The sequence below is a fragment of the Sarcophilus harrisii genome, chromosome 4, assembly GCF_902635505.1.
Source record: "Sarcophilus harrisii chromosome 4, mSarHar1.11, whole genome shotgun sequence".
NCBI classification, from domain to species: domain Eukaryota; kingdom Metazoa; phylum Chordata; class Mammalia; order Dasyuromorphia; family Dasyuridae; genus Sarcophilus; species Sarcophilus harrisii.
The window spans coordinates 123841907-123857448 of NC_045429.1; the positions used below are offsets into that span (position 1 = coordinate 123841907).

General features: G+C 32.9%; 1 protein-coding gene across 3 annotated transcripts in view; it reads left to right on the plus strand.

Moving 5' to 3' along the window:
* RPS6KA2 (ribosomal protein S6 kinase A2) overlaps nt 1-15542 on the plus strand; it is a 504379-nt gene that overhangs the window by 358572 nt on the left and 130265 nt on the right. For all 3 annotated transcript variants that reach the window (XM_031937506.1, XM_023503337.2, XM_003769607.3), the window contains one exon: nt 12677-12758. In XM_031937506.1, coding sequence (XP_031793366.1) covers nt 12677-12758 — 82 coding nt within the window. The remainder of the gene's footprint in view (nt 1-12676; nt 12759-15542) is intronic.

The window sequence follows — 15542 nt, forward strand, 5'->3', positions numbered from 1 at the left end:
ATTATGTTTCTCTAACTGATATTAAAGCAAAGGAAACTTATAAAACAGAATCTTATTCCATGTAACGCATGGTTCATTTCAGAATTTGAAAGATGAGCTGATAAAAAATAGGGAGGAATGGGTTCATGATCTAGACATAAAGAATGATATTATAAACAAATTAGAAGAACATAAAATAGTTTAGCTCTCAGATCTGTGGAGGAGGAAGAAATTTGCGACCAAAGAAGAACTGTAACCTATTATTGTTCACAAAATAGATAATTTTGATTATATTAAGTTAAAAAGTTTTTGCACAAACAAAACTAATACAGACAAGATTAAAAGGGAAGCAATAAACTGGGAAAACATTTTTAAATTCAAAGGTTTTGATAAAGGCCTCATTTCTAAAATATATAGAGAATTGACTCAAATTTTTAATAGTTCAGACCATTCTCCAATTGATAAGTGGTCAAAGGAAACAAACAGACAGTTTTCAGATGAAGAAATTGAAACTATTTGTAGATATATGAAAAGATGCTCCAAATCTCTATTGATCAGAGAAATGCAAATTAAGACAACTCTGAGATACCATTACATACCTGTCAGATTGGCTAAGATGACAGGAAACTATAACGACCAATGTTAGAGGGGATGTGAGAAAACTGGGACACTGATACATTGTTGGTGGAATTGTGAACAGATCCAACCATTCTGGAGAGCAATTTGGAACTATGCTCAGAAAGTTATCAAACTGTGCATACCCTTTAATGCAGCAATATTTCTACCGGGATTATATCCCAAAGAAATCTTAAAGGAGGGAAAGGGACCTATATGCACAAAAATGTTTGTGGCACCCCTTTTTGTAGTGGCTAGAAACTGGAAACTGAGTGGATGCCCATCAGTCAGAGAATGGCTGAATAAATTATGGCATACAAATGTTACAAATATTATTGTTGTGTAAGAAACAACCAGCAGGATGATTTTAGAGAAGCCTGGAGAGACTTAGATGAACTGATGCTAAGTGAAATAAGCAGAAGCAGGAGATCAGCAACAATAGACTATACGATGATTGTTTCTAATGTAAGAGGTTCTTTTCAACAATAAGATGATTCAAACCAGTACCACTTGTTCAGTGATGAAGAGAGCCAGCTACACTCAGAGAGAGGACTGTGGGAACTGTGTGAACCACCATATAGCATTCTCACTCTGTTGTTTGCTTGCATTTTGTTTTCTTTCTCAGTTTTTTCCTTCCTTCTTGATCTGATTTTTCTTGTGCAGCAAGATAACTGTATAAGTATGTGTACATATATTGGATTTAACATATATTTTAACATATTTAACATTTATTGGACTACCTGCCAGCTAGGGAAGGGGGGGAGGGTGGAAGGAAGAAGGGGAAGTTTTGGAACAAAAGGTTTTCACTTTGAAAAATTACCCATGCCTATGTTTTGTAAATAAAAAAGCTTTAATTAAAAAAAAAAAAAAAACAACAAGGAAGTCAGTACACACAAAGTAATGATTAAGGTTTGTTTTTTTTTTGTTAATTTGTCTGAGAAGTGTATGATGCCCCAAAAGGTTTCCTTATTATTATATTACTGTAATTGATATTAAAAGGAAGGAAACTTATGAAACATAATCTTATTCCATGTAACACATGGTTCATTTCAGAATTTGTTGCAATTCTTAAATTCAAAGATCAGCTGATAAAAAACAGGGAGGAATTCACAAAATCACTGCTTTGTTTAAGACCATTTTTCTTCCTGAAAAAATCCATGATTTCTCTTTTCTATTACCTATGCTGATGATACCTTAAGCAGACATCTGATGATTTACAGAAATGCTTTTCCTTTCTCTTTTTTTTCCCTATTTCTGGCCATAGGTTTTCATTTGTTCCCAAGGTTTTCTAATTGAATTATAAAAACAAAGAGGTGAGTCAAGGTTATCATTTTTTCCCCATAGAATCACAGGATTTTTTTTTTATATGAAAGGAATATCAGTGGCTCTCCAGTCTAACCCATACCTGAAAAAGAATCCCAAATAAAGCATACACAAATGATCATCCAATCTTTGCTGAAAGACTGCCAGAAAGAATGTATCTGTCATTCCCAAAGTGAGCCCATTCCAAATTTGTTCAGCTCTAATTGTTAGGAAGTACTTCTTTAGGAATTTAGACTTGACTCATCTAAATTTGTCTGTTTAGGTTAGAGTTGCAAGGAATATCTGAGGCTGTCTGGTCCAATTTTATTCGTTTTATGGATAGAAAACTTAAGGCCTAGAAAGATTAAGTATCATACCTTAAATCACAGAGGTAAGTGCCAGAACCCAAGTCCTCTGACATAGATCTCATTGCTCTTACATCTACCTTCAGAACCAAATAGTACATGTGTAATCTCATTTCTATATGATAGTTCTTGAAATCCTTAAAGATAGTTACTGATTTCTCATAGTTTTCACTGCTCAAGCTAAACATCTGCAGTTTACTTAAACAAGGCTCAGATGGCAATGAACTTGAGGTCCTTTGCCATAATAGTAACCTTTCTTCATAAACTTATTCTATGTCCCTTATTCCTGCTTTCATTTATACTTTGGAAGAGAACAGAAGAAAAATAAGAAGTGACCCACAATTCTTATAAACTCTCTTGAGTTCCCTGGAATCATGAAAATTTTCTATTTGATATAAACTAATCTTATCTGATTATTGGTTCAACCAAATTCACCTAGAAATTGCTTGTAACTCATTAGAACCTCTAGCAAGCCTTTAGAACTTTCCCATCTATTTGGATATCATTGTCTCCTGTGAAACTTCCACAAATAGATGACCTGGGTAGAGCAAAGGTCACACCATTTTCTTTAGTTCACTTTGATAACCTTCTAGATCCCAGGCAAGCCTGTGAGTTGACCAAGATCCTGAAACTATATACTAAGATGACTAGCTTATTTGTGCAATGATTAGCAACCTAGTAGATAAATAGGAAAAGAGGGTATTTGTATCGATATGGAATAATTTCAAGACATTTTTATCATTTACAATGACTATAAAAAGTAAGTTAATGGCTATTTTTGGGAGGGGAAGTGGGTGGGATTCTTTAGCCATTTTTTAAAGATGGATTTAATGTAAAACCTTTTCTAGTGTAGATCTAAAATGATCAATACTAGAGAGAAAATGGTATTTGGTAGTGACATTTAAATAGTGATATGATTCTAACCTACTCTGAAACTACTAATATGGTGTATTCTTCAGCTTTGTTATTAGCCATTTTCCAGAATACAACAGACAGAATTATCATTGTGATATATTATGATTGAGATATCATTTATTGACAATGAAATTATTTTCCTGAAACTGTTACCTAAGAAATTCCAATAGCCTTGTTAGGGAAAGAGCCATCCACATCCAGAGAAAGAACCATAGAGACTGAATGTGGATCAAAGCATGGTATTTTCACCCTTTGTGTTTTTGTTGTTTGTTTGCTTGGGTTTTTTCTCATTTTTCCCCTTTTAATCTGATTTTTCTTGCACAGCTTGACAAATCTAGAAATATGTTTAGAAGAATTGCACATATTTAACTTAAATTGGATTTCTTGTTGTCTAGGAAATGGGGAAGGAGGGAAGAAAGGGAAAAAATTTGGAACACAAAGTTTTGCAAAGATGAAGTTGAAAACCATCTTTGCATGTATTTGGAAAAATAAAAAGTTATTATAAAAAATTGTAGCCTAAGGAATCCTTTGGAGTTAGGGGTAGTCTACTTCTAGTTCTAATTACTAAACTCTAGATGAATGACCTAAAAATAATCCTTTTCTTTCTTCATTCAATTTTGAACTAAGATAAACAGATGCTAGGATTTTTGTCCTCTGGTACTTGCTCAGGTTATTGGCTTATCGGTGAGATGAACCAGTTTCCTTGGAAGAGCTAGGCTTTGGTTACATAAGTGGCCTTTCTTGATGAAACAGCATTCTGGAGTTCAGGCAGCCTTGTAATCTGCAGCTGTGAAGGTTATTTCCTGTCAGGAACTGAGGAAAAAAACAACAACAGGTGTCTTGAATAGTGCCATGTCCATACTCCATAGACTCTCATAAATGCTTTTCAATTATGGTGACAGGTGGGACCACAGAGCATCTAAAATATCCCTGGAGACCTATTCATGTTTCATGTTGTTCTGTGTATATCCTGAGTATATATCCTTCTGTCAGAGTGACAACTGGCAACAACAAGGATTTCTGGGACATATGAACCTTAAATAAACTGTGTATCTTAGGGCTAACTGCCTCAAATATAATAAGGCTTCTGACTTTTCAAAGTTGCTATGCTTAAACATGAATCTTTTTTCATAGAACTTTGATGTGACAAAACCACAGTTGACCCCTGTTTGAATTGTAGAATAAAGCTTATGTTAATGTTGTATTTAATCTTTTTTGAGCAACATAATTATATTTTCTGGTGCATTTACTCAATGGCATGTGTTTTTCTTTCCCTATAGCAAGAACAATCATCTGTTAAAACATTTACAATGTTCCAGGTACTATGTGCTAAATAAACATTAGGGATAGAAATATAAGTAAAAATAAAGACATTCCTTACCCTCAAGGATCTTACATTTTAAAGAGGGAAGGTAACACATGAAAGGGATTAATGGGAAATTGGTAGCAAAGTCTAGAGAATAAAAAAATGTCTGGTCTGGTTCTTTCTTAAAAATGGAACTGTCAGAAATAACTCATCAACAGGATCAAAGTGGGGGGTGGAAGAAATTTTTTTTATGAGATGTGGAATATTTATGTAGATCTGTATTTATGGAAATGAAAAAATGAAATTATTTTTTTAAATGTTCCTCTACTCAAACAGCCCTAAGAGAATAGAAGGCTGGCTTCAGTGTGTTTTGCCATTTGCAGATGATGTTATAAAAGAGAGAGAAAAGGATTTTTTTTTCTGAGAACAATAAATGAAACAATATGGAATTGTAGGGATGAGTAAGCACTTTTGTACTTTGTCCTTCAATATTTGTTGTGTCATACCTTATTAATGATACCTTGACCAGGTAGTTCAAAGAAAAATCAGCTCAACTCATTAAATATGTTTGGGGTACCTTATCAATTGAGCAATCAATACTCAGTAGTCAAGATATTTACAGAATCTCATGGATGAGGACAATGAAATATTTTGATAAGTTTGGTTCTATTAGCCCAGTAATTGAATGATCCTTATATTATTAGAGATGTTGCTTTTATCTCAAGGTTGAATCCTATTTAGTGTCTGACGTAAGAAGAGATTGCAGAGATGCTTTCTGTGCAAAGAGTAAATATAGGACTAAATCTCTAGAGGATAATTTCCACTTGAATGAAGAAAAAAATGCCCTTGAAACTGTCACTGCCTAGGTAGCTGGGACAATAAGAATGAAGGGAGAGAAAAAGATACTCCCATTCTCCTCCCACAGCATAAAGTGCAGTTTCATTATCAGTTAATTACTTTGTTGTTGTTGTTTTTAATAGCAATAACTACAACATTGTAAATATATATATATGAAGACTTATAAAAGACTTAAAAAACCCCAATTAACATGATAACTGACCAGGATTCTAGGAGACCAGTGATGAAAATGACTACCCATCTCCTCATAAAAACATGTTAGATTCAAGTGGCAGAAAAAGACATCTATTTTTGGACATGATCAATGCAAGAATTTGTTTTTTTCTAACTACATATGTTTGTTACCAACAGTTTGATTTTTTTTCCCAGCATGAGAAGTGGAAGAATAATAAACACTTCATAATTTATGTATGTTTGTATATGTATACACCTATATTTCAATTATAGTATAGTGTATAATAAAATTTTGTAACCAGGTAATTATGTGTACATATGTAAACATATACACATATAAAGATATATGTACATATCTATTAAGCAGACTACATATAGTACCAATATGTAGTTAAACCCAGTGGAATTTTTCTAGTGAAGATCTCTAGTTAGAGTATAATGCAACTTGATGGCATTAAACTGAAGAATAATGACATGCTTTTGTTATCCATAATGAGTATATGCCTCACTTGAAGTGAAACCAACATATAAAAATTCAAAACTTATGAAATTATTGATGATTTTTACATCAAGAAAATATTATTTGCCAAAAAAATAAACTCAGTTTATTTTGAGTTCTCCTATTTCCACATCACTAACATCTATTCCTTTTTTTTTTTTTATCACATGGCCATCAATTTAATTCAGGGTCTGGTCACTACTTGCCTGATCTCTCCCAATAGTTCCTTAATTGGTCTCCGAAGAGCATCTCTCTTCTTCAATCCATGCTCCACAAAGCTGTCAGAACAACATTCATAAACCATAGCTCTTGCCATTAAATTCTTCTACTCAAAAACTTAGAATCAAATACAAACATATATCTGTTGAAATTTAAAATCGTTGACAATATGGCTTCTATCTATACTTTCCTCCCTTTCAGTTACTTCAGCTTCAAACAAACTGAAATATTTTCTGTTCTCTGTACATAACATTCCAACTCTTACTGACATGTCCTTACATAGTCTGTCTCAGTTTCACTTTCTTTCTCTTAACTTTCTTTTTTCTTTCTCTTTCTCTCAACTTTCTTCTTTTAGGACCTCTTCTTGTTATTCAGTCACGTCCAAATCCTTGTGACTCAGTGGACTATACTGTCCATAGGCTTTTCTTGGCAAAGATACTGGAGTGGTTTGCCATTTCCTTATTCAACTCATATGACAGATGAAAAAATTGAGGCAAATGGAATTAAATGATTTGCCCAGGATCAAAAATGAAGATTTAAATACAGGGGCTCTAGGGAAAATCAATGTCAAATCCATTAATCCTTTTACTGAACCCTAGTATATAAGACATTATGTGATTAAATACATAATGAATTGCCCAAACAATTAGTCCTATGGGAATTTAGAGAACAAAGAGATCAGATGATCCAGAATAATCCAAAAAGATATTACCTTCCCCATCTCATATCCACTATCTTTTCCCCCTACATATTTGATTTTCCTAAATAAGGATGCAGGAAGAAACTTTTTTTTACATAGGAAATAAGTTTTTTTTTTTAAATTTTCATTTATTGCACCATGAAACTACAAGTCTATTATGTACAACTTGCTATTCTTTTTAAAAAAATATAATAAAATTATCATGTACATTTCTTTTTTTCCTCTTCTCCTCCCACCCTATAGATGGCTACCATTAGATATAAAAATTATATATGTAGTGTGTGTATTTATATACATATATGTTGAGATTATTTTATACATCTATTTATCAATATTCAGTGTCTTCCTTCATATGCCCTTTGTAATTAATTTGGTAATTTATAATAGCCAAAATGAATTATTCACTCAGTTATTTTTTATTAAAGCTTTTTATTTTCAAAACATATGCATGAATAATTTTTCAACACTAACTCTTGTAAAACCTTGTATTCCAATTTTCCACGCCTTCCCCCACCCCCGCCACTTTCCCCTAGATGTCAAGTAATCCAATATATGTTAAACATAGTAAAAAAAAAAATATGCTAAATCTAATATACGCATACAGATTTGTATAATTATCTTGCTGCACAAGAAAAATCAAATCAAAAAAGGAAAAATGAGAAAAAATAAAATGCAAGCAAACAACAACAGAAAGAGTGAAAATATTATGTTGTGATCTGCACTCGGTTCCCACACAGTCCTCTCTGTGATGAAAGATCTTTTCATCACAAGATCATTGGAACTGGCCTGAATCATCTCATTGTTGTAAAGAGCCATGTCCTTCAGAAATGATCATTGTATAATCTTGTTGTTGCCGTGTGCAATGATCTCCTGGTTCTGCTCATTTTACTCAGCATCAGTTCACTTTAAGTCTCTCCAGGTCTCTCTGAAATCATTCTGCTGGTCGTTTCTTACAGAAAAAATAGTATTCCAAAACATTCATATACCATAACTTATTCAGTCATTCTCCAACTGATGGGCATCCACTCAGTTTCCAGTTTCTTGCCACTATAAAAAGGGCTGCCATAAACATTATCAATGTTATTCTTAAAACAATATTGCTGTTACTATATACAATGTTCCCTTGATTTTACTCATTTCACTCTTCATTATTTCATGCAAGTCTATCCATGTTTTTTTCCTGAAATTATGCAGCTCATCATTTCTTATAATACAGTAGTATTCTATCATAGTCATGTACAACTTGTTCAGCTATTCCCCAATTTATGGGTCTGCTCTCAATTTCCAATTCTTTGCCACCACAAAGAGAGCTGCTTTAAATATTTTAGAATATGCAGGTTCTTTTAATTTTTCTCTAATCATCTCTGTAAATAGATCTAATGATATTTTGGGGGCAAAGGATACACAATTTTAGAACTCTTTGGGAATAATTCCAGATTGGTCTTTAAAATGGATCAGTTTGGAATTCCACCAATAACAAATTAGTGTACTAATTTTTCTACATTCTTTCCAACATTTGTTACTTTCTTCTTTATATCATTGTAGTCAATCTGATAGGTAAAAAGGGATATCTTAAAGTTGTTTTAATTTGTATTTCTTATTATGCATTAATTTCATAATCAATAATGACTTGGCACATTTTTTCATTTGATTATAAATTGTTTTGATTTCTTTATCTAAAAATTGCCTGTACATATCCTTTGTATATTTATCAGTTGAGGAAAGACTTATATTCTTATGAGAATGACTTTTAATTGAAGCATTTCAGCTGAGAAATATTCAAGGGCCAGGTAACCCCTTTTAGTGCTCTTCAAATGACACATATGAGCAAGAAATATTTTCTCTTCTAAGAAAGGACAATCAGCTTCCTTATTCAGCTTAATTAGTACAATATGAAGGTTTGATTTCCCTAAGCTGCTCTCTTTTAGAGGAGCTAGTAATTATGTTGATGTTCTCTGAAACAACATAAGATGCCCAGTTGACTCATTGGTTTTGGTGGAGACTGAAGATCAACAGCAATTTTCCATTACTGAGAAATAGCTAACAAGTATCTAGAATTAGATAATTTTATGTTTGGTAATTTTGCTTAATTTAGTTATACGTATTAGCGTACAGTGCATTTTAAGATGACATGCCATGTAGCCTAGACTGCTCAATATTGTATATTGCACTAATTTCCTAATTTCCTTGCAATGTGGCATTCTGAGCTACTGAAATGACAATTCTAATAACGAAATGTGGAAACCAAAGTATTGAATGGCTATTTTATTAAAATTGTCCAATGCTGATTCAAAACAGCTTTCACTCCCCAGGGGTTTATTTCCAAATTATACAAATAGGAGAGAAGAGGCAAGAAGAAATAAAAATCCAATGTATAACACAAATGGGTGGTGATATACCAAAAGTTTGATAATATAAAAGAATATTATTACTTTCAATTGCATTTGTGGGATTGTAGTTTATGTTGCTCTTTTATGCATTTTGAGTTTTGCAAGAAAGACTCCATTTGTTTTAAAAAGAATGTCATTCAAAGAAAAGATCTAACTCAGTTCCAATTGATCAATGATGGACAGAAGCAGCTACACCCAGAGGAGGAACACTGGGAAATGAGTGTAAACTGTTTGCATTTTTGTTTTTTCTTCCCAGGTTATTTTTATCTTCTGAATCCAATTATTCCTGTGCAACAAGAGAACTGTTTGGTTCTGCACACATATATTGTATCTAGGATATACTATAGCATATTTAACATGTATAATTCTGCTTGCCATCTAAGGGAGGGGGTGGAAAGAGGGAAGAGAAAAGTCAGAACAAAAGTGAGTGCAAGGGATAATATAAAAAATTACCCTGGCATGGGTTCTGTCAATAAAAAGTTATAATAAAAAAAAGAAAAATGTCATTTTTATCATTAACTATACAAACATAAACAAACCTGAACATTTTCGTATGCAAGGTACATAAAAAAGGACATTATGTAGGAGGGAAAAAAAGATTGGAGAGTTTCATTACATGACAAATTTAACTTGATAGCACTAATACTAACCTGATTGTTAACCCTTTCTGAATTGTTTGATGCCTCTTCTATATGTTTTTCCCAACATTTCATTATTATGATTTTCTTTCATCATTTTTGCATCATTATCACTATCCACTTCCTTCCCCATCCCCACCCCCCAAAAAATAAAACTCTCAACTGTAAGAAATAAATAACAATTGACTAGATTTTTTTTATCTTGAGCTCTTTGTCAGATATGTGTTGTCTATGATTTTCTGAGTTTCTTGTCTATTTTTCTACCTTTATGCTAAATTGTACCTATTCTCTGGGGTTTCTAGGTTGGTAGGTAACACTTAAGCAGTCTTTTCCTTTCTTATTCATTTTCCATTTTAAAACTTTTTCAATTAAATTTGCAACCTTCAGAGCAAATATATTTTGTCAGTACACTATTCCTGACCAAGAGATCATAATTCCTATATTTTAAGTTGTGGTTCAGAAATTCAAAATATATTCTCAGATAACATTTTTGACACTAGTTCTTTGTTTTCCAAATCTAGCTTTTTTGAAGCCCTCAGTTTTGGTTTACATAAGGTCTTCAGTTTCTTGTTGAAGACTAATTAATCATTAGCATCTAGTAGTGATTTCTGGGTTCTTGAAGATGATATTTAAAAGATTAGTCTATGTTCTGGAAGCTCCTTCTGAAAGATTGTGTTTATACCACAATTATCTCAGGTCTGTAGTCTTAGATGTTCGTTATAGACCTTTGCTCAGTCATCCACAGCCTGGTGATGTGAAAAAAATGTGAAGATATAGGACCTGGGGCCAGTACTGGTTCTGGTATTGACAATCTGTGTGATATTGGCCATCACTTTATCATCCTAGACCGCTTTCTTCTTCTAAAATATGAAATATTTAGACCAAATCATCTCTGGGTTACCTTCCAACTCTAGATCTTATGATTGATATAATTTTTTGGGGGGGAAAGAAAGAAAGAAAAACAACTCTACTAAGGTTTTCTGTCAAGATTTACTAAAAGGTTTGTGTATGGGTTTTTTTTTTTCATTAACAACCTTTTGTTTTCTCTCCCACCCTCTAAAAGAAAAGAAAGGAAAAGAAACGTTTTATATATATATATGTATATTATATATAATATACATATTATATATATATATATAAACAATTGTATCATTAAGAAAGACAATGTGGGAATTTATTTATGTCCAAATTCTTTCTGCATATTAACTCTCTTAAAAAAAGATAGATACCATTCTTCATCATCAATCCCCTGTAATTATCCAATACAATCTCAGAAGGCTCTGCCACAGGTCAAGCACAAATAGTCTTTGAATATTAGGGATGGAAATGTCTCTAGATTTGTCCATCTCACATTTTTTTGGGTCAACTGTGATTGTGATGTGCTTGTAGAGCACAATCCTAGATGCACACTCACCATATTGATCAGTACTATGCCAGAATCTCCCTTGTCTTATAATGGATACTAAAGTTTTTCAGACCTTGAGAATGTCTTTGTACAATTTCTCCTGACCTCCAGGAGTGCTTGCCTTGCACTAATTCTTTAGAAAGTAGTCTTTTAGGTAAATTTACATTTGGCGTTCAGACTACTTGACGAGTCCACCAGAGTTGCATTTTCTGTAATAGAGATTGAATGTTTGGCAGTTCCAGTGAAGAGAGGACTTTAGTGACTTTAGTGAAGAGAAAATTCAGGGGTTACACGACAGCTGTCTTCAAGTATTTGAAGGATTCCAAAGCAGAAAAGAGACTTTTTCTACTGGGTTCCAGAGAGTAAAACAAAGTGCAAAATGTAAAATTTCCAAGAAGACAAATTCAGGCTTCATGATAGGAAAGAAACTTCTGAACAACAAGAGCTGCCCTAAAGTAGAATGGGCTATCTCTAGATGTAGTGGGTTTCCTTTCACTGGAAGTCTTCAAGAAATGGTTGGATGACCATTTGTTGAGTATGTTGTAGTAGGGATTATTTCTAAGGACTAAATGGCCACTGAGATCCTTTCTAACCCTCAAACTTTTGGTTCTGGGCAATTTTTGTCACACCTGAACTATTACTTTTCCACTCTACATGAGACTGTCTGCAGAGTCTGGATATTTTCATCCTATGTCCCTCATGCCTGGAATTCTCTCCTTTCTCATTTCTGTCCCTTGATTCTTTCAAGTCTCAGCTAAAATTATACTTTCTAAAAGACGCCTTTCTTAATTCCTCTTAATCTTAGTGCGTTCTTATTGCTTCTTATCTCCAACTTAACCTATAATCAGTTTTGTTTGTACACAGTTGTTTGCATACTATCTCCTGTGAGAAGTCTGTGAGCACTGTGAGAGCATGAACTGTTTTTGGGGGTGCTTGGGAGGAATTTCCTTTCATTTTTAGTGCTTAACATAGTGCTTGGCATACTGTAGGCTTATTGAGTGACCCAATATCCATTTTTAAATTTAAAAAAATCAAAATAAATTAAGATTTTTGCTAAAATCATAAAATGTAAGCAGTGAGTGGAATTATGAGTAATGTATTTAAAACAGTGATACAGATTAAAGTAAGATTTAAGAAAATATACAATGCAATATTTTTCTTATTAATCCTTAATAATTTGCTACTAAATTCAATCCTTTCTTGCTAGACTGGAAGAGAGTGCTTGTTTTTCAACTTATTCTTTGTTTCTATGACACATACATTCTTCATTAAGTTGTCTGTCCAATGACTATAGATGTTTTCTCTCTTCAGGTGTTTCTTGTAAGGAAGATCAAGGGTTCAGATGCTGGACAACTTTATGCCATGAAGGTTCTTAAGAAAGCTACCTTGAAAGGTAACAATTCTGAAAATGAAATGACATGTTCAATTGTTTACTGCTGTGAATTCTACTTTGCTTGTTGTCTATGGGAAGTACGCGGTATATTAAGTCTTGGAAACTTCTAGTCATAGTCACAAAAATAATATATACATTCCTGGCATGCTACTCCTCGGGAATAAACAGTATTAAAAACAAGTTTGTGGATGTTGAGAAGATTTTCTAGTCATTTCAATCATTTTCAGAAAACGTTTTTATGGACCACCCTCACTTATCCTCTCATATTCAGTTGTAAAATAATATTTTTAGAAATAAGCAAAACTCAGGAGGTAAAAAGACAAGTTGTTGTGATTATAAGAGTTACCATAAATCAGCCTTACCATCACGCATCAGTAACTTGCTCAGTGTAAGATGAAATAGGTTTCATCAGTTCTGTTATTCTCCTTTCTAATGCCTGTTGTTGTGTTCTGGAAATATAACTCAACAACATTAATTCAGATTTATTCATTCTTTATGTGATTGTATAAGCATTCTATCACTAAATGTTAACCCAATATCTACAACATTTAAGATACTGTTAAGCTTGTGAGTTGTCCAAAGTAGAATATAATTTATCCTATGCCCTGAAGGACCTTACCACCAAATTGAGGAAATTTCCCCCGAAGCAAAAGTCCAATATAAAAACAAGCCTTAATCGGGGAACAGAATAGTAGGTGGTTCCACAAAGAAAAAGCAACTAGCAAGTAGACAACCTCAAATTTCAGAGAGAAAGGAAAATGAAAAAAGTTTCTGAAAGTGGCATTTCTTTTTTTTCTTTCTGGTTATTTTATTACTTTTGGTTTTTTATACAGTAGTCATTCCACAGTATACCCTAGAATTCCATAGAACTCTCTCTTGTAACACAGAAAAACAACTGAGCAAAACCAGTTTATCACATTATTCATATCTCAGAGAAAACACAATATCCAACAACTGTAGCTTTTCTTCTTCTACCTAATGAAGAATCATGTGTTTTAATATCATCTCTGGAGGAAATTGTTTTTCTAGAGATTTGTATCAGACAGCCCTTTTTGCTTTGACATTGACAGGAATATGCTGATCACAAATAAGAAAAAAGCCCTCCAGATAACAATAGAAAAAAGCGAGGAAACACAGCAGAATCCAAACTTGTATCAGAAGTCTGGAAGATAGTAGGAATGACATAGTAAATGAAGGAAAGAAGGGCAACTGTTGAAACTACCCAGAAGATTCAAGGCTTTTTCTATAGAAAGCAAAAGTGAAATCTCTAAGAAAAAAACACCTTCTAGTATTCTATAAAGAAAAGAGATCAAGTACTAGTCATATCAAGGTGTTGTCAATTATAATTCTAAGAGCAATCAGGGCAGCCATATCCCAACTTGATATGAACAATCAGGAGATATGCTGTCTTTAAGGATCAAAAATCTAAGATCTTACAGAAAATTTCCTGAGATTTCTCAGAATGAATAATCAATCCAGTGGCTACCTAGTAATTCATTTTTGGGAAAATGAAAGTATCAGAAATAACTTAGGACATCTCCATAAGATGGAGCAAAGAAACTAAAAATTTTAGGTATCCACATGATGTTACTTCATGGTTGTCAAATGAAGACAAGGGTTTCAGAAGAGAGAGCCCTATATAGTAATCACAATAATAATTCATATTGTGTAATACTTTAAGATTTGCAAAGTTCATTTGTAACAACAATACTGTACTTAAGTTATTCACCATTGGGTAAGTAAGAGAATGAAGCCCTAAGAAGTTTAGTATTGTGTCCATAAACGCAACTGGCCGAATGAAAACTGGATTCTCTTAATCTAAGTCTAATGCTTTATCCAATTTACCATGTTGAACATAAGTGAATAGCTTGTTAAGAAGATTTTGTCAAATTGGACTTGGATTTCTGTACCTTTGCTTAATATATAGGAATAAGAGATTCTTGGCCAGGATTAGATTATATCTAATACCTGAGTGGTAATAAGAAAATATTTGCCTAAATATATATAAGCCAAATCAAGAAATTTGTAAGTGAAAATAAAGAGGGGGAGATAAGCTTCCCACATATGCACTAAATCAAATGTTATTTTTAATTCAATTTTTGTTACATTTTAAGTTCTGAACTATCTGATTTTCTCCTTTTCTATCACCTACCAGAGAAGACCATCATTTGACACAGGTATACAAATATATGTAAAACTATGTTATACATCCTTCTATTTATCAATTCTTTCTCTGGAAGTAGATAGCATCTTTCTTCCTAATTCCTATGCAGTTGAGTATTTATAATATTCAGCATACCTTGGTGATTCACAGCTGTTTATCAAATATTATTATTGTTACTATATATATATTGTTCTCTTGTTTCTGATTTCATTCTTCATTATTTTATACAAGTTTTTCCATATTTTTCTAAAATAAACCAGCACATCATTTCTTATCATTCAATTTTATTACATCACAATTATATACTACACTTGTTTAGCCATTCCCCAACTGAGGGGCATTCCCTCAGTTTCCAGTTTTTTGCCACCATAAAGAAAGCTGTTATAAATATCTTAGGACATATAGGTTATTTTCCTCACCTTACGAAACGGACCTAATAGTGGTATTGCTGGGTTAAAAGGTATACACAATTTTAGAATTCTTTGGGAATAATTCCACATTGCTCTCCAAAACGATTGGATAAGTTCACAGATCTATCAACAGTGTATAAATTGTCCTAATTTTCCTACATCCATTCCAACATTTGTCATTTTCCCTTTCTGTCATTTTATCCAATCTAA